This window comes from Scylla paramamosain, chromosome 45, assembly GCF_035594125.1.
Source record: "Scylla paramamosain isolate STU-SP2022 chromosome 45, ASM3559412v1, whole genome shotgun sequence".
Lineage (NCBI taxonomy): Eukaryota > Metazoa > Arthropoda > Malacostraca > Decapoda > Portunidae > Scylla > Scylla paramamosain.
The window spans coordinates 4,361,588-4,380,000 of record NC_087195.1 but is presented as its reverse complement, the minus strand read 5'-3'; the positions used below and the strand labels follow the sequence as shown (position 1 = coordinate 4,380,000).

General features: G+C 41.1%; 2 protein-coding genes and 1 pseudogene across 11 annotated transcripts in view; 1 reads left to right on the top strand and 2 right to left on the bottom strand.

Annotated features, from left to right (window-relative positions):
- The window catches only part of LOC135094477 (chitinase-3-like protein 1), an 11,661-nt gene extending 3,564 nt beyond the window's left edge, over window positions 1-8,097 (bottom strand). Inside the window, exons 1-7 of the mRNA XM_063994601.1 lie at window positions 7,942-8,097; window positions 5,605-5,747; window positions 4,474-4,617; window positions 3,697-3,828; window positions 2,732-2,983; window positions 1,025-1,210; window positions 20-148 (exon numbers count right to left, since the gene is read on the bottom strand). Coding sequence (XP_063850671.1) covers window positions 20-148; window positions 1,025-1,210; window positions 2,732-2,983; window positions 3,697-3,828; window positions 4,474-4,617; window positions 5,605-5,747; window positions 7,942-7,996 — 1,041 coding nt within the window. The 5' untranslated portion in view covers window positions 7,997-8,097. The remainder of the gene's footprint in view (window positions 1-19; window positions 149-1,024; window positions 1,211-2,731; window positions 2,984-3,696; window positions 3,829-4,473; window positions 4,618-5,604; window positions 5,748-7,941) is intronic.
- The window catches only part of LOC135094481 (uncharacterized), a 406,203-nt gene that overhangs the window by 351,083 nt on the left and 36,707 nt on the right, over window positions 1-18,413 (top strand). For 4 of the 10 annotated variants that reach the window (XR_010263834.1, XR_010263836.1, XR_010263838.1 and 1 more), the window contains one exon: window positions 1,505-2,725. The exons of 5 other annotated variants lie outside the window; for them this stretch is intronic. The gene's annotated coding sequence lies outside the window, so the exon portion shown is untranslated. Of the gene's footprint in view, window positions 1-1,504; window positions 2,726-18,413 lie in introns of those variants that run through there. One more of the 10 variants, XR_010263831.1, reaches the window with a different exon arrangement.
- Window positions 10,537-14,112, bottom strand: LOC135094296 (chitotriosidase-1-like; annotated as a pseudogene).

The window sequence follows — 18,413 nt, the reverse complement described above, 5'->3', positions numbered from 1 at the left end:
TGGATCACCACCGCCTTACCTTGAGCTTAGCAGAAGGCTCGTCGTCATAGGAGCACCAAACATTGCCGTCCTTAAGGCTGTACACGTAAGGCTCGTGCATGGCCGGGTCGTGCACAACAGTCCAGCCAGACAGGATTCCCTCGCAGATCTGAAACACGAGATTGTAATTATGTTTGCCTTTTTACTGGTACTGCACGTTCGAAATGCTGGCCTTTGTTTATTAGGTGCAGGGAGGGAGAGAAAGAGAGGAGGAGGAGGAAGAGGGCGAGTAGGGAAGAATGAGTGTAGCAATGCAGATGATGAAAGGAGGAAGAAGGAATGCAACAATGAGAAAGTGAAGGAGGGATGCAAGAGAGAGAGAGAGAGAGAGAGAGAGAGAGAGAGAGAGAGAGAGAGAATTGAACATGCATGAGAAATTAAATGATTTGCATGGGATAGGAAATGAAGAAAAGGAGGAAATAATATAGGGAACAGATACAACGAAAGGAAATAAAGGAGTAACAAAAAAAATAAATAAAATATGATTGGTAGTTGTTGAAAGTAAAGAAATAATAAGAAAAAAAAACAAATGACATCAAAAACGAACAGAAAACGGAGATCCGCTCCTCACCTCAGGAAACAGATACAACGAAAGAGAAATAAAGGAATAACAGAAAAGAATATCAAGAAAACGTTAGGATGGCTAGTCACTGAAGGCTGAACAGAAAAAATAAACACGAAAAAGAAAGCGAAGGATATCAAAATACAAACAAACATCAGACAGAGAGAAAAAAAAAAAAGAATAGAAGACTAAGAACCGATTAAAAGAGCCTAAAGAAAACCAGTTGAGGGAAGAAGATCGAGGGGAAGACACAAAGTGAGATGTAGGGATGGAATTGCGTTAGAATCACAAAGGATGAGAGTCACAGAGGAAGATGCAAGTGACAGAAACAACTGGAGGAGACTTGTACATTCCGCCAACCTCTCACCCTACGGACACAGCGAAAGGAGAAGAAGAAGAAGAAGAGACACACCAGCTTCTCACCTCATTGTACCCCAGCATGCCAGGTTCCTCGGTGTACTTTCCCCCGGGGCCTGGCTGGTGGGCGGGGGCGTAGAAGCCATGCTGGTCTGGGCTGTCAAGGGTCCAGCACCTTCCGTAAAGAGGCACGCCCTGGCTCAGCTTGTTGGCGGGGAAGCCCTTGTCAAGCCAGTACCTGACGGCGAAGTCCTGCCGGAAGAGAGGGCTGGGATTGAGTACGTGGTGGGGTAGTGAAGATTGGCAGGATGGGAAACTAGACGGGGATGTTTCGTTTGGATATGGAAAAGAAGACACATGGGTGAAAAATAAATTGTGAGAGATTATTTGCTTTAGCTTAAGAAAGAAGATATGGGAGAAAATGAGATGAATGGAGAAGGTTGTGGGAGACTTTTGCACTATAATGAATCCTGGAAGAAGGTAATGATTATGTTCATACGTGTGAATAAAAGTACATAACTAACACCTCTTTTCTTCTCATTACAGGTAAGACGTGGCGCAGGAAGTGTTTTGGCAGCGAGCACCTGGCTGGATATTACCTGCCGGGCTGAGTACAGGTGAGGGACATTGTTGTTGTAGTTGATGATGTTGTTGTTGTTGTTTGCATTAATGGAATGAGGCTGAAGGTAACACAGGGCAATGAAAAGACCCCCAAACGACGCCCCGCCAAGCCAATAACGGCAAGCAAAGTGTAAAGAGCAGTTGTACTTTTAATCTCGAGAGAAAGGAACCTCCGCGCTCGCCTCTTGAAGCTGTCCAGGTCGGGAGGAAGAAAGGAAAGTGAAGGTGTTTGTTCCCAGGTTTGCAAATTCCGAGCTATGATGAATTCAGGTGTTAGGTAATCAGTACAATTAATGAAGTTACCTGTCTGGGAACTGCGTGTTTGATTTATGTATCTGTTTATTATCTGCAAGTGACTTCTGCCTCAGGTGCACTAATTAACTGAAGTGGATACCTGAATGTATCCTTTCCTGCTTTGTTGAACTATATGTTTTATTTATGTGTCTGTTAGCTTCTGAATGTTGATTATCTATAGGTGACTCCGGTTGCAGATGCACTAATTACCTGTGGAAATGGATACCTACCCAAGTACTTTATTGCTTGGGTCACGCGGGTAATTTGGCTCAGATCTTTTATGTAGTGAGAAATCTGAACTTAACACCGTGACTGACTTGAGGGAAATTGTTGGTAACTGACTTGCCTAATGTTTACTAGCAGCACACTTTGTTACCTGCCTAAGCTGGACACCTGACTGGAGTTACCTCGTTAGAGTAAACATTGTCACCAGTGTCGTCAGGTGTTTAAATTTACCTGATTGAATTCAGTATTGTGCCAGTGCCGCCAAGTGTCTAAAAGTTACCTGGAGTAGACCTAGTTACCTGGCTCAGCTCACCACCTGGCCTGAGAGCTACCTAGTTGAAGTAAACATTGTCTCCACTGCCATCAGAAGTAATGCATGAAATCTTTAAAAGCATCTACAAGAAAGAAGGCAATTAAAAAAAAAGATTTTGCAATCTCTAGCCAGTTTAAAGATCAGAGAACAAGTAAGCTGTCTCATAGTGTTTGGTGATAAAGGAAAGATGTACCGAATACTCGTAGCAGTCAAAGGGTTAAGAGTTATCGGGAGCAGACCTGGTTACCTGCCTCAGTTCACCACCTGGCTCAAGAGTTACCTGTCGCCGCTGCCATCAGTCATCAGAGAGCTCAAGTTACCTGGTTGAAGTACACGTTGTCGCCAGTGTCGTCGGGGTGGGCGTACAGGCCGGACTGGTGGTGGGTGTAGGGGTCCCAGTCGCCGTGCATGTCGTAGGTCATCAGGTTGGCCATGTCAAGGTGCTCCGCGATGCCCGGGATGTCGTAAGCCTCGTCGATGGTTCCCTTGCCGGCAGACACAGCAGCAGTCAGCATCATGCCGTTAGCGTGCAGCGCCTCCTTCAGGTCTTTGAGCAGAAGCACGAAGTTGCCCTGTAAGAACATAAAAACATCTGAACAAGGGAAGCTGCAGGAAGCCATCAGGCCTACAATGTGGAAGTCCCTGTATAAAACATGGCTGCCTATTGTATAAAACATGGCTACCTATCATCTTCATCCATGAATTTGTGTAATCTTTTAAAACTCCCTAATGACGCAGCACTAACAACCTGATTGCTGAGTATATTCTATTCATCTACGATTGTTTGATAACCAATTCCTTCTTATCTCTTTTTTAAATCTAACTGTTTCAAGCTTGAACTCATTATTTCATGTGCTACCCTCATTACTGATCCGGACAATATTGATTACGTCTTGTTATGTCTCCTGTACTAATTAAAGACTTCTAATGTGCTGGTTTTGTTTTCGTCTTCCCTTGAGCTGCAGTGTGTGACGAGGCGCAAGGGATGCTGTGTGTCATTAATTAGTGAAGGGATGTGATTTTTTTCTAATTGGTTTTTGTCTTTGTTGTCTTCCTTTCATCTTTTGTGGTTGGTTGTTTTTATCTTTTATTGCTGTTATATCTGACTGGTACTGCAAATATCTCCTTTGATGCATACTTCTTGTAATCCTTTTCTTCATCTTTTTTTTTTTTACCTCCTCCTCCTCCTCCTCCTCCTCCTCCTCCTCCTCCTCCTCCTCCTCCTCCTCCTCCTCCTCCTCCTCCTCCTCCTCCTCCTCCTCCTCCTCCTCCTCCTGTCCCTCACCCTGTCCTCGGGGGCGCCTCCTCGCTGTGTCGGGTACTCCCAGTCCATGTCCAAACCGTCGAAGTCGTGTTCCTTGAGCAGCTTGATGGCGGAGTCCACGAAGGTCTTCCTGCTGGCCGCGCTGGACGCCATCTGTGGGCGGGGCAGTGTCAGTGGTGGTGGTGGTGGTGAAGATGACTTGGTAGTGTTTCTTATGATGGTGATGGTGGTACTAATGATGTTTTCGGTGATTATTATGGTGGTGGTGATGATTTTGGTGATGGTGATGGGGGGTACTAATGGTGTTTCTGATGACAGCAGTAGTGCTAATGATGTTTCTAATGATGGTGATGATGATGATGATAATGTTATTGCTGATGAAGATACTGAGATAGAAGTTTAGTTTCTATCTTCTTGGTTGACTGGTAAAGGTAATGACGTAGGAGTGTTATTTCTTGTACTTAACTGAGTGATAATTTTTAACGGAGATAAAAATTAGGTTAAACTTGAAGACCCGTAGCAGTTGAAAAATTATATCAAATTTACCCTGAATAGACCGAACCTCTTTTTGAAATCATACTCTAAACTTAAACCATTTTATTAGACACAGGAACCCATGTTAGTCAGAGTTAAACATGAAAATCCATTAAGTATTCCATGACTAGCTCACACTTACCCTGGATCGATCACTCCTTTTAAAATCACACTAGACTTCAATTCATTAGGTAGATAGAGAAAGCCACGTTAAAGAACCAAGCTTGAGGATCCTTAGCAGGCAAAGGATTAGTTCACACTTACACGGGAGTACTTTGTGGATCCCTCGTTCCATCCCCCGACAGCCAGGATGGTGACCAGCTTGGTGTTCTTCTTCTTGAGGGCAGTGAAGCGGTCGAAGGCACACAGGCCGTAATCGTCACACAGCTCATTCCACGGGTCCAGCACCTGAGGGGGAGACAGAGGTAGAAAGGTTACTCACTACTCTGCTTCGTGTTCCGCCTCTTAGTTCTGAAGCTTTTAGAATCTATCCATTGTGGTCGAAGGTCAAAACAAAGGTGATACGAGGTGCGTGTTTTCCTGACTCTCTCAAGTCCTTGGAAATGTTAAAAATCTATTCATTGGAGGTGGAGGTCGAGAGGGACAAAGGTATTACGGGATGAGCTTATTCCTGACTCACTCTTACTGTGCCTCGTGTCAGGTCTCGTCCTTGGAAATGATGAGTCTATCCATTGTCAGGTTTCGTTAGGGAATTGCAAGCGTTTCAGAGGATTTAAGATTGAGTCATAAAAACGTATGTAGCACAGCGTCACACGAGGAAGTGTTGCGAAGAGCGCTGTCGGGTGTGTCATTCATATTTCGCTATTTGAGAATCTGTTTCTTCGTATATCTCTTTTTAAATCTAACACTGTCACTTTTAGAATCTAACTTTATTAATTATTTAAAATTATTTTCATTTATTCTTTTTACATCTAACTTCATCCATTCTTTTCTAACTTCGTCATTTGTTTTTAGATCTAAATTTATCAATTCTTTTTTTTTTTTAATCTAACTTCTTCAGTTCTTAAATCTAACCTAGTCAATTTTTTTTTATCTAAGTATATCAGTATCAGTCTTTTCGAATCTAAATTAATCAATCCTTTTCAATCAAACTTTACCTTGTTTTTTTTTTCAAATCTAACTTTTCAACTCTTTTTAAAGCTAAATTTATAATTTCTTTTCAAACCTACTTCATCCATTCCTTTTAAATCTAACTTCATGCAATCTTTTAAATCAAAGTTCACCAATTCCTTTTCAATACAAGTTCACCAGACTCAAACCTTCAGACACAGTAGAGATGAGACGTGCTACTTTATCACCTGTCTGCTACTGACCACAACAACCACCACCACAACAACCACCACCACCACTGCACCAAACGTTAAGTCCACGGACCTTAATCTTATTGTTGCTGCCGAGACCCGCGAAGCCGAAGATCAGGTGCGTGCAGAGGTTGGGGTCGATGTCCTCCACATCAAACATGCCGTCACCAGGCCGGTACACTGCCCAGGACCCGTAGTAGCACACCATCACGCCCTCTGTGGCCAGGGAGAGAAGGTGATGAGTGTTGCAGGTCAGGGAAGGGAAAGGAGAAGAGAAGAGGCGTTACTGACAGGCATCGGAAGGAAAAGAAGATTATGGAAGGAAAAAGGGAAAAGAAAAGGCGTTACTGACAAACATCGGAGGAAAAGGAGGTTATAGAAGGAAAAGGAGATTATGGTAGGAAAAGGAGGTTATAGATAAAAAAGACTATAGAAGGGAAAGGTTACTGAAGGAAAAGGAAAAAGAAAAAGAAAACGTATAGACTCAAAAAAAAAACAGAAAACGGTAAGGACAATGATCAAAACTATCACGGAATGAAAAGAAAAGGAAGAAGTTAAATACAAATAAAAGGTAAAGGATAAAAAAAAAAAAAGTTACTCAGAAGTTATGAAAGGAAAAAGGAATAAGGGATATATATTTCTTTAAATCACACAATATCATCTTTGCTTCCTTGTAAAGAGGATGAGAATGAATAAAAGAGGCATCTGTTTTACTTAGCCAAAATTGACTGGATACTCGAACATGACAGTTAAAGAAAAAAAATAAAAAATAATGAGGGAAGTTCCAAGAAGCCAGTAGGTCAACACGTGGCATTCCCTGTGCAAAACGTTGGAACACATTCTGAAACACTTCTGTCCGCACCTCCACTACCAAAGGGTTGTTATTGAAGTCATAGGTGCTTTCAGTGGTGTTTTTATGGTTTTAGCAACAGATTGATGAGATCCCTACATTATTAACAGAGGAAACAGTCTTAAGCAAAAGGTTACTGAACACCACCCCGACTCACATCCACTTCTCAACCCTATCCACGAATTTACCGAGTCTTCTTTTGGAGAGGAAAAGGTGTAAAGTAAAGAAACGAATTAAAATAACACAGTATCACCCCTTGAAAGTCCACGCGAGGGGAGAGAGGAAGATGAAGAGCAGGGGAAGCTAAGAGAGTATTAGAACTTTTGCAAGAGAAGGAGGAGGAGGAGGAGTCTAATTAGAATACTTTACGCCAATAGCAACCCGGCATCACACTTCTCGGACCCACACGAGGCGATGGAGCGGCGAGGGGACATTGGGGACAGAATATTGAAGTTTAATTGATAAGACAGTTTTTTTTTTTTTTTTTTTTTTTTTTTTTTTTTTTTTTTTTAAGAAACTTTTGGGTCCGAGAGAAATTGTGAGCGTTGTGATGAGGTGAGAGGCAGATGTGCCCCAGTTGTGTTTCAGGTGTGTTTCAGGTGTTTCAGGCACTGGTCAGGTGTATGGGAGGCAATTCTCAGCACAGGTATGGAGTGGACTCAGTGATGATAAAGAAAAAAAAAAAGGCGGATTTCGACAGGAGAACATTGCAGTGTGAAATTTATTTAAAAAAGATCAGGTGTGGGAGAGATTACCTGTGTCTGTCATACGTACGAACAACTTCAAATTCTTATCTCCATATTACGTATGTTCTCCAAGTTGAAGTATTTAAGCATAATGAGGCGAGGAAAGTTCGATTAGTGATTGTCAGCAGCAAGGCATCAACCGTGGCACTGATGGTGACGAATAAAATGAATTAAGAATCTTGCTTCCATATGTTGAATACGCTCATAATAGTTCAAATCATAATAGCATCATGAGTCGTGTTTTGTTAGGTCAGCTATCTATTGGGTTAGGACCTTCAGTCGAGGCTCTGACATTGCTTTGTTAACGTTTATTTAGTTTTACGTAATTTCAGATTAAGATTATCTCCTGTTAAGGCTTACTAAATACAGATGCAAACAGCAATGAGCGAATCAAACGACACGTAATCAGTAATCAGGAAACAAAATTTGAAAAAAAGGGACCGCCTGCCACTTTTCATCTGTCGTCTCTTTACCACAGCTTGATTTTTCTCTTTTCTACCTCTTCTTTTACCTCTCCCGTCTTTCTCAGGACCAATAATCAGGAGAGTACAAGAAATAATGAGTTCAGGCTTGAAAAAGTTACATTTAAAAAAGAGATGGGATGGAATTGGTTCTCAAATAGATCAGTAGATGAACGGAATGGACTCAATAATCAGGTTGTTAGTGCTGAGTCATTAGAGAGTTTTAAAAGAATATTAGACAAATTTATGGACGGTGATGATAGGTTGAAATACACATGTTTCATACAGGGACTGCCACGTGTAGGCCTGATGGCTTCTTGCAGTTTCCCTTATGTTGTTATTTCTTATCTTACCTGTGAGGGAGAGCGAGAGGGCGAGGCAGCCCAGGAGAGGCAGGAGCAACTTCATGATTGACGCCTTGTGGTGCACGGCGAAGAAGTGTGTTACCTGGCCGACTCATTTGCCTATATGCTCATCTGGCTGGCCGCGTGCAGGTGTTACTTCCCAGCTGGTGCTCGCTGTACCCGCCTCATCTTGCCCTCCCCCTCCCCCTCCCCCAGTCACCATTCCTCGGTGATACTACAGGAGAAAAAAAAGCAAAGGAAAGGAAACCTGGGAACATTGTGCATTTTATCAGTTTGTTATTGTTTTGATGGATTGTGTTCAATGATATTTATTCTCGTACTTCAGAATTTTTTTTTTTCCAAGGTATTTGATAGTTAAAGGTAAATTTCATTGGACGTTATATGAAATGCATTGAGTTGTTTAGTGGGTATTAGATTTTTGTCATTGTTTTAGTAGAATATTCGTCTCTGTCCTTTAAAACTATTGCCAGATCAGTTCATTTATTGCTGTTGTTCTTATGTAAATTTGTCGTTAATTAAGACATTTATAAACTAAGGATTTATGAAAGAATTCGCATTTCCTCTCAAAAAAAAAAACTCGATCTCTCTCAGTACTCCTATTTTTATTTACTAAATAGTCATCATTAATATTCACCTTAAATTAATAAAAAAAAAATATATATATATATCTATGAAAATTTAAGCCTTAGTGAGTGAAATACAAGACACTTGTCGCCAAGATACCTGAAAATAGTCATGTACCTGTTTATTTGCCGACTTATTTCTCCTTTGCTGTCATTTGGTGCTGTTTTTGTACTTTTCTTCGTATGTTTTTATATATATTTTTTACCTTGTTTTTTTGTATATTGTTCACATCATTACTCTATTTTTGTATGATCGCGTAGTATTTGTGCTGCTTCGAAACGTTTTATTCAGTTTATCGTACTTGCTGTGGAGTTTTGATGTCGCTTTTTTTATATATAGAGTTTTTATCACTTTTTTTTTTATTATTTTGCCTTTCTATATTGATTTTGTTAGATATTTGTTTTTTTCTCTTGCTTTTTTTTTTCTTTTTTCGTATAATTATCGTTTTTATATCGTTTTTGCATTATTTATGTTTGATTTTGGTGTTTTTTTTTTTTTTTTTTTTTTTTTTTTTTTTTTTTTGTCACTTATTTCTTCGTTTATGTATTGATCTCATTTTGCCTTTTTTTGTTTCTTTTATATTTTTTTATCTTGCTTTATTTTATTTATCTATTTATTTATTTATTAGTTTTTTTCATTTCTTTGTATTCTTGTTTTTTTTATTTTCTCTTGCATTTCTTTTCTCTTGTATTTTTGTTTTTTTATGGTTTTTCTCTTGTTTTTCTTTCGTTTCTATATATTTTCTTGTTTTTGTAAACTTTTCTTTTTCTTCTCTTGTATTTTCTTGTCTTTGAGTTTTTCTCGTTTTTCCTGTTTTATTGCTCTTGTTATTTTTCAATTTTCTTGGTTTTTCTTTCTTTCTTTCTTTTTTGTACTGTTCTGGTAGTAGTTTTTGTGTTTTAAGCATGACCTTCGATAACGCATTCCACTGAATTTGTCTTTTTTTTTTTTTTTTATAATTTTATCACCTCTGTATTGACTTTGTTCCTTTTTAGTTTTCTCTTCTTTTCCTTTCTCTTTTGTGTTGTTCTCATGGCCTTCGATAACACATTCCACTTTTTTTTATAATTTTATCGTTCTACATTCGTTGTTTTGTAATATTTTTCTTTTTTTCTCCTGTTTATCTTTTCTTGTCCTTTTTATTATTTTTTTTCTGTTCCTCTTGCTTGACCTTCGATGACGTCTACCGCTGCTCATTATCTCTGGCGTCAGCTGTTATACCTTCGTCAGTTCCTCACTCTTTTATAAATTACCCCGCCTGTGATATCTGTGTCTCATCCCTGGCGACGAGAATTCACAGTATGTCGTCCGTCCCTTTCCCACGGTCTCTAAAAGCTTTGTTCAGCATTCATACCGTCATTGTCATCAACCTCCGTGATTCCATTGGTCGATTTTATATGTGTTATGTTCCCATTGATTTCCAGATCGTTCTAGTATTATTTATCATTTCTACGCCATAGTTGTGTGTCTGTCCTGCTATCCTTGACCATCTCTGGGCTGTTATTTCGCTGACTTTCCAGTGTTCACGTTTTTTTCCTCTATTAGGGAGTGTCATGGAGTACGTGTAGTTTATATTTTCTCACGACTTGTTCGTTTTTAAGTTGCCATTTGTATTTGTCATGGAAAAGATACTTGCGGAAGCATTTATTACAGAATAAACGTGTATATTTATTTCCTCACAGTCTTTATTTTGGATTCTTAGTTGTCATGGAAAGCAAAACATCACACAGCTTATGATGTTACAAAGTTCATCGATTTGATCGTGTTTTTACGGAGCTTCAAAGGAAAGTATGCCGTTGATGATGCTACAAAAATTGCGCTGACAACCTTTCTCTTGTCGACCTGGAATTTATTTTTGATATTTCGGAGCAGCCAACAATGAAGCACCGATGTGGTGCTTCAGATGTTCACAGGCACTGGTGTGCGAGTAGGGATGGTGCAGCTGGACGCGTACGCTCTCTAAGGACAGTCGTTGGGACACTTTCCGGGGATGGAGCAGACAACATAGTCCAAGTCACAGAAGTGAACATTGGCGTTGAAGAGAGTTCCCGGGGCACACTCCTCCTCCACGGCGTCGTAGCCTCCCTCAGTGTCTGCGAGGGAGAGGAGGAAGGAAAGTGTGAGGAAAGGAAGGGAGGAGGAGGGGGTGGGAGGGAGGGAAGGAAGGTAGCTCGTATCAAAGAAAGGAAATAGACTTGATTGCGGAGTAAGACAGCAAGATATGGTGGACAAGGAGAAAGAAAATAAATGATTGAATATATGCACACACACACACACACACACACACACACACACACACATTGATGCACATGTAGTAGTGGTGGCAGTTATCAGGATCAGCGTTGAGAACAGGAGCGTTGCACTTGCCAGGTTGGGGAGGTGTTGAAGTGGTGGTGGCGTCAGGTTCCTGCCAGGAAACATGGGAATCATAGAATAATGTGGAAAGAGAGATTTTTTTCCGATTACATCCATATCCAGCTTTAAAAAAATGGTCATAGACATCCAAGACTGGCTCAGTATTTGTCAATTGAAAATTTGCGTTATATTGGTGGCAGTGGTGGGATTCTCTATGAAATGCATCATTGTAAATTTCCCATTGACATTATATTAGTGACAGCGGTGGGATCATCTGTGAAGTGCGTGAATATTAACTTTGGCAGTGACAGGACTTCTTATGAAGGGCATGAATAGCCCTGATCGAGTCAACAAATTATGATAAATTAGTGGCATAGAATATCAAAAAGCGAAACACCAAGCTTGAATCATTGCATGGTACTTATTTTTCCATTGGTGGTCATTCCTTCATCGCTTTGGAATGAGAAGAAGCAACAGACAAACAGAAGGCTGCCTCACACTGGTGGTTGGAGAAAGCGTAGGTTTGGTGATGGGCAAGCCGGTGAAGGTCTCCACCATGGCCCTGATAAGGTTGAAGGTGCAGCCACAATTGCCCTTGATGTCATCAGTGTGAATACTTCAGACCATAATGCCAGCCAAACTGGCTAGGTGTACTTAGCATGGGGAGGAAGACATGGAGTGAGTGTGTGCATATGTGTGGTGGGAGGGAGTTGAGGACAAGTATCCAATCACAGAATAATTTAAATTTCGGACATTTTTCGATGCTTATTTAGCCACTAGACATTTATCGATTCGCCTTTTGATCCCACCTGACATTTTTCAGCTTCCAGGAAAGTGTCAGTGACCGCATTGTACTTTTTTGTTTTTTTATTGATTTTTTTTGTGTTAATTTCTTTTTGCTCTATGATTTAGATGGGTGCTATTTTTTCTATTTTATTTATTTTATTTATTTATTTATTTTTTTTTTTTTTTTTTACTTCGATTCTGGCTCCCATTCTCGCCTTACCTTGGTCCTCGTTGTATCTTGATCCTCATCAGACCTGCTCTTACTCTTACCTTGGTCCTAACACTGGCCTCGTCAACGTGGGAACACCAGGTGCGATTGCATTCCTGGTTCTAGATGTGAGGTTCGTGCATAGGAGGATGACTGACAACTTTCCAGCCATCCAAAATTCCCTCGCAGATTTGAAACACAGGCTTATCAATATGTCATCAGCATCTGAAATGGTCAGTTTGTTTATTACATTCAGAGGGAGAACAGAAGGAAGGAAAGAAACAGAAAGGAAGGAATTGCAGGAGGAATAAATCGTGAATTGCAGGAGATGAATAAATAGTGCAATGCAGGAGAAAGAACAAAGGAATAAATACTGGGTTTGTTTATTACATTCAGAGAGACAGGAGGAAAGTGAGACGAGATGGAACACTGGAATAAATCATATCACAACAAGAAGGAAGAGAGATAAAGGAGAAGGAAGGAGTAGATGGAGGGAAAGGTGGGACACAAGAAACTGGATGAATGATATGGAAAAATTGAAAAATAGTAGTGAGAAGAGGAGGAATGTGATAATTAGCGTAAAAGTGATGGAAGGTAGCAGTACACTGAAACGTGAGACAGGGATAAAACACAAATAAGGAAATTAGGAGAAAAAATAATGCAATATAAAAAAAAGAGAAGGGAGAACCATAATATGTAAATTGCTCACCTCATTGTAACTCAAGAATCCGGGATCCCTTGTGTAGTGTCCCATGGCGGCAGGCTGTGGGGGCAGGAATGTAGTAGCCTGCCCTGTCTGTCCTTCAGGGATCAGCAGCGGCCGTACAAAGGAACGGACTCGGTGATCTTGTTGGTCGGCATGCCCTCCTTGATCCAATGCCTGATAGCGAGGTCCTGAAGGAGAAGGATCGTGTAGGATAATGTAGGATGACGTAGATGATTTAGGACGTGGTTGAATGACAAAAAGGAATGCAGGGCAGGCAGAGAACTGAATGTATCAGTTATCATTGTTCAGTGGTGGATGCAGGAATTGTCTTTGTTCAGAAGTGGATGCAGGAGTTGTCTGTGTTGAGAAGTGGTTACAGGATTAGTGTTTGTTCAGGTATGAATTACTCGTGCAGACTCATCACACTACCATGAGGTTTACCTGCTAACTGGAAATGTTCATTACCGAGACATTTATCACCTTTATTGACAATAATTCATTTGATTAACCTAGCTGCATGTTGTTGTGTTACCTGGTGAAGGCTCCTCATCTAACTTGAGAACATGCCTTCTGTACTCGTGGCATTTAACCTGACTCATATTTTCATATAAAGGCTCATTAATCAAATCATTAGTAACTTAGCCTGTCTGAGGATTCATTACCTACTCAAAGACCTTGGAGCTCATTAATTAACAGAGCATTTACCTGGCTGAATGAAATATGTACGAGTATTGTTATCTGACTCGAGAGTTCATTAGTCGGTGAATGAGTTACCTGGTTAAAGTAGAGACTGTCGCCCTTGTCATAAGGGTGGGCGTAGAGACCAAATTGGTGATGGGTGTAGTTCTCCAAGCACCGTGCAGGTCATAGGCCATCAGGTTAACCATGTCCAGGTGCTGAGCCATGCCCGGGACATCATAGAGGCGACGTCGATAATTGCTTTGCGAGGAGACACAGCCGCCGACAGCATTATTCTGTTAGCGTGCAGGGCCTCCTTCAGCTCCTTGACCAGAAGGATGAAGTTCTCCTGCGGGAAGGGAAACGAAGAGAGTCGTGAATAATAAGTTAGTGAAGGTACTTTGATCTCTTTAACTATATTCCGTTTCTTTCTGCTTCTATTTTTTTTTTTTTTTTATGTTCTTCACCTTTTCTTGCTTTTACTATTCAACCTCCTTCCTCTCCTTCTCATCCTCTTCCTCCTTCTGCCATGCCTTTCCGTCTTATCCCTTCATAAGAAAAATTAAACTATGCTTTTCAATCTTTCCATCTTCTCTTTTCTTCTTTTCACTGTTCCTACTCCTTTGCTCTTCCTTCCTACCTTGTCCTCGGGGACGTTTCCACGCTGGGCCGGATACTGCCTGTGCATGTCAAGACCATCGAATTTATGATGTGTGAGCAGCTCGATAGTAGAGTCCACGAAGACCTTCCTGTTGGCTGCACTGGCTGCCATCTAGTGCAAGAGAGGTGTAGTGTGTCTGCCTCGTATGGTAATGTCTGGATTTAAACCAAGTAATTAGAGCTCAGACATCGGAAGGGAAAGATCAATGAAGGAAAAGGAGGTTATGGGAGGTAATGCTTAAATTTAAACCAAGTAAACTTCACTTTTTCTGTGAATGGAAAAGAGGATTAGGATGATATACTGGTGGCAGTGATGAGACACCATGTGAGACTTATGAATATTGAACCTCGTGCTGCATAAGACATTTCCAAATTCTGAGAGCTTTGTTAACTTGAAAGAGTCAGTTTGTACACCAAGATGCGATGCGGTGTTGACTCTTAAAGTATTGAAATTTTGGAAGGAAGAAACCAGAGGCCCTTCTTACCCTGAACCGTTTGACTGTCAATGCCAACGCGACACCAGTTGATTTATTCAAGTAGACGATTTCTCAGTGCAAGAAGAGAACTACAGGCAGTGAAGGGCCTGAGCTTGTCGTTGTGCAGGCAATTCAGGGCAACTGTGTCGCGAACCTGGCAGCCGCCACGCCACGACAGTCTGGTCAGTCAGCAAGGCGTGGGAGGCCCAGCTCCGTCTGGCAGCCCACCTTTACCTTCTGTGCGGCTTTGGAAGATATAAGATGACACACTAGACACTCATAGAAAGCCTTTCTTTTCTCTTCTAGATAGTCGTTCATGCAAAATATGAAGCACTGTCATGCTCAGGAGTATTTTAATGTCTGAGAAGATAAGTCTAATTTTAAGCATAATTTCATATTGGCTGGACATAAATTGGTGTATAAACCATAAAATTTGATTCCTTAACTTATACTTGTCATAACTACTACTTTACTCTGTTGAGATTAAAAACTGAGATAAAGTTGACCAAACATTACTTCATCTGTGAATGTAAATAAGTTTCGCCCAGCTTGTGTAATTGTTAGGTCAAATGAAGAAATATAAGCATTTTCGTCACAAGCCTTCACCAGCCCGACCTGCCACCCTCTACAGTCTGGTCTTTGAGCAAGGCGTGGGCGGCCCTGCGCCATCTGGCCGCCCACCTCTGCCTCTCACTGCCCTTGCAACAAAAATCCATCTGCCTCACTAGATTTCATCACATTACGTCACTTGCATAAACTACTCCGCCATTCCTTTTCACTGCCAGTGACGATTTTTTTTTTCTAAATCTGCATCAGATCACGAAGTTTCAAGTGAAGACAGACCAGCGGAAAGGCTTATTAATAAAGGTTGTAGTAGCAGCAGTAATAGTATTATTATTGATAGTAGTAGTAGTAGTAGTAGTAGTAGCAGTAGCTGTAGTAGTAACAGCAGCAGCAACAACAGCAGCAGCAGGAGCATCCTTACCTTGGAGTACCTCTCGGATCCCTGGATCCAGCTGCCCACGGACAGCAGGATGACAAGGTTTGAGTTTTCTCTTTTGAGTGTCTGCAGTCTGGAGAATGTACAACTGCCGTAGTTTTCACACAGTTGCTACCACGGATCCAGCACCTGCGGCGGTCAGGAAAGTAAAGGTGCGTCTGGGAACTGTACCAGAAGCTCAGTGCTTCCTTTGTATGTTGAGTTGACAGTTGCTTTTTAAACCTCTTACTGCTTGACAGTTTTCTTCCTTACGCACTACAAAGATAATTTTAGCAATAGAATGGTTTTAGTGGGTATTCTTTTTCTCTTAGAAGATTACAAAGGATTATCAAGACCAGCCAAACAGCAACAGACACAAGGTCCTGGCAAGGCTTATTGGCAGCTACTTCTAACTAGCTACAGGAGGGAAAGTGAAGAGAAGGAGAAGAAGGATGTAGAAGAGGAGGAGAAGGAGGAGGAGGAGGAGGAGGAGGAGGACGGACAGAGGGAGGAGGAGGAAGAGGAAGTGGAATAGGAGGAGGGGAAGGAAAAGGGGGAGGAAGAGGTGGTGGTGGTGGTGGTAAAAGAAAAGAAGTGGGAGGAGGAGGAACGTGCACAAAAATGAAAGGGGAATAAGGACGACAAAGGAGAGGAAGTGATATAGAAATAAAACACAAACCATGGAAAAAAAAAAAAAAAACAGGAGGAAGAATAGCAAGCAAAAGAACCTAACAATCTAAACAATCTCATCACACGTTCCCCTTACTCTGATTTGGTGTTTATAACCGAGTCCCGCGAAGGCATACAACAAGTGCGTGCAAAGGTAAGGGTTGATATCCGAAACGTCAAACTTCCCTTTATAATGGTGATACGCTGCCCAGGACCCTTAGCGCCCTCTGTGGCCTAGGGGTGACGAAAAGCATGAGTGTTACTGAGCAGAAAAGAAAAAGGAAGAAGGTTGTGGAAGGAAAAGCAGGAAAGAACAGACAGATATCGGAAGGAAAAGAAATATGAAAAAAGGGCGTTTCTTTCAGATAAGGAAAGGAAAAGGAAAAAGAATGTTGTGGAAAGAGAAGGAGAAAAGAAAAGGCCTTACTGACAGACATCGGAAGGAAGAGAAATATGGAAGGGGAGTTACTTTTCAGATTAAGAAGGAAAAGGAAAGTTGTTGAAGGAAAAAGGAGGAAAAAGAGGCCTTATTAGGAAATTTTTAGGAATAAACTGAGAAGTGTACAGAAGAAAAGGGGAAAAGAAAAGGCGTTCCTAGCAGATCTTGGGAAGAGAAGTAGAAATTTATGAAAGAAAAGAAGAAAAGAATACATTTGTAAATCTTGGAAATAAAAAGAGAAAACATCGAAAAACAGCAGAAGACTTGGTCTCGTCACTTGTATACTCACCTGGTGCGTCGTATGCATTATCTCACCTGGTGCTTACTAAACCAGTCTCAACAGCTACGATTCCTCGCTGATAAGAAAGAAATCTCTAGAAAACTTATGTTCGTGTGAAGATTGATTCATTGGACCTACACTACTGGAAATGGACTTGCATCATTTATTCCCGCTGATAAGAAAGAATTGATAAACTTAGACTGTGGCTGAAAATTTACAGATCTGTTCTGCGCCACTGAATGAAATGACTGATTCGACCAATGCACGAGTGTTTTGTCCAGACGTCAAGGACACTGTACTTCATCTCCCTGCATCAGGTTTCACTTCCCGGTTTGGACACCTTTCCCTTCTTCACATTTGCTGTCTTTATACCGAGACGCTGTTTGGGACGAGCCTTCTGCATATTGTTCTATTGTATGTCTATGCTTCGTCTGTCCCTTTCTGTCATATCCTCCTACACGCAGCCCATCCACCTTCCTCTTTCTCTCTCAAGCACATTTTTCTTATAATATATGAAAATTGATGCATCCTGGCTTCAAATAAATTTTTCGCTGTTTCTGTGATGTTTCAACGTGAACACGTCACGAGGGGAAGGTTCTGTGACTAACTCATGACGCAATGAAACGAGATCGTCATGAATACTAAAGCCTGTGTTCTGAAGCACTCACGACCATTATTTCAAAGGCCCCAGAGATAATTAGCCAGGTTCTCAAGAGTTTATCCTGTTAACTATCTAGAAGTATTGTTATTCTGTCATTGGAACCATAAAAGCGCCATTAAAAACCCGCTTGAATTCAAGTAGAGCCTTTTTAATATACCGGAGGTGCGGCGCGGGTGTTTCAGAATATAGTCCCAAGGCACGTCCAGTGAATGACTTGTTATCTGTCCCCTTATTGGCTTCTAAACACCAAGGAATTTAGCCTTACCAAAGATCACCCAAACTCCTTGTGCTCCTTATCTTCTTGTGTAGAGTTTATCCTGAATCATTGCAACGATACAGTGAGTACTTAGCTAGTTACTTGTTTGTTAGTTGATTGGTTGGTTATTTGGTTGGTTGGTTAGTTAATTGGATAGTTCAAGAAATATTGTTCTGTAACATAACAGCAACAAGAATTGAAAAGTACCAGCGGAGGCAGCCTGCCTCTGCCAGCTTTCCTGATTCCCGCGGACCATTCTCGCGTCTGGCAACGTAGACATTCCGTTATATTGATTTAGTACCGCATTAAGTTTATTATTTTATTTTATTTTAGCTCAGGTGAGAGTGGTGACTAGTCTTTTTTTTTCTGGTAGAATAAGCTGTCTATGCCAGTCACCCATGTCTTTACTAGGCGACACTCAGTGTTCTTGAGAATGTAGTCAATAGTATCTTGGTTCATCTGTGTGTGCTCAACAAATCTTTGTGAGTCTCTTATTTTTCTTATTTCTCTTTTTTCTCCTTTTAAGTTTTGCATGAGTACTCTCGAACAGTATTAGCTGATCATCAGACGATGAGCTTGACTACGTAGCCAAACCTGCTACAGTGTCCCTCCCCGCGCTGGTAGGAGCAGGTTACTCGTGTCTTTTGTGATCACCTACCAGCGCCAGTAACCAGCGAGGATGA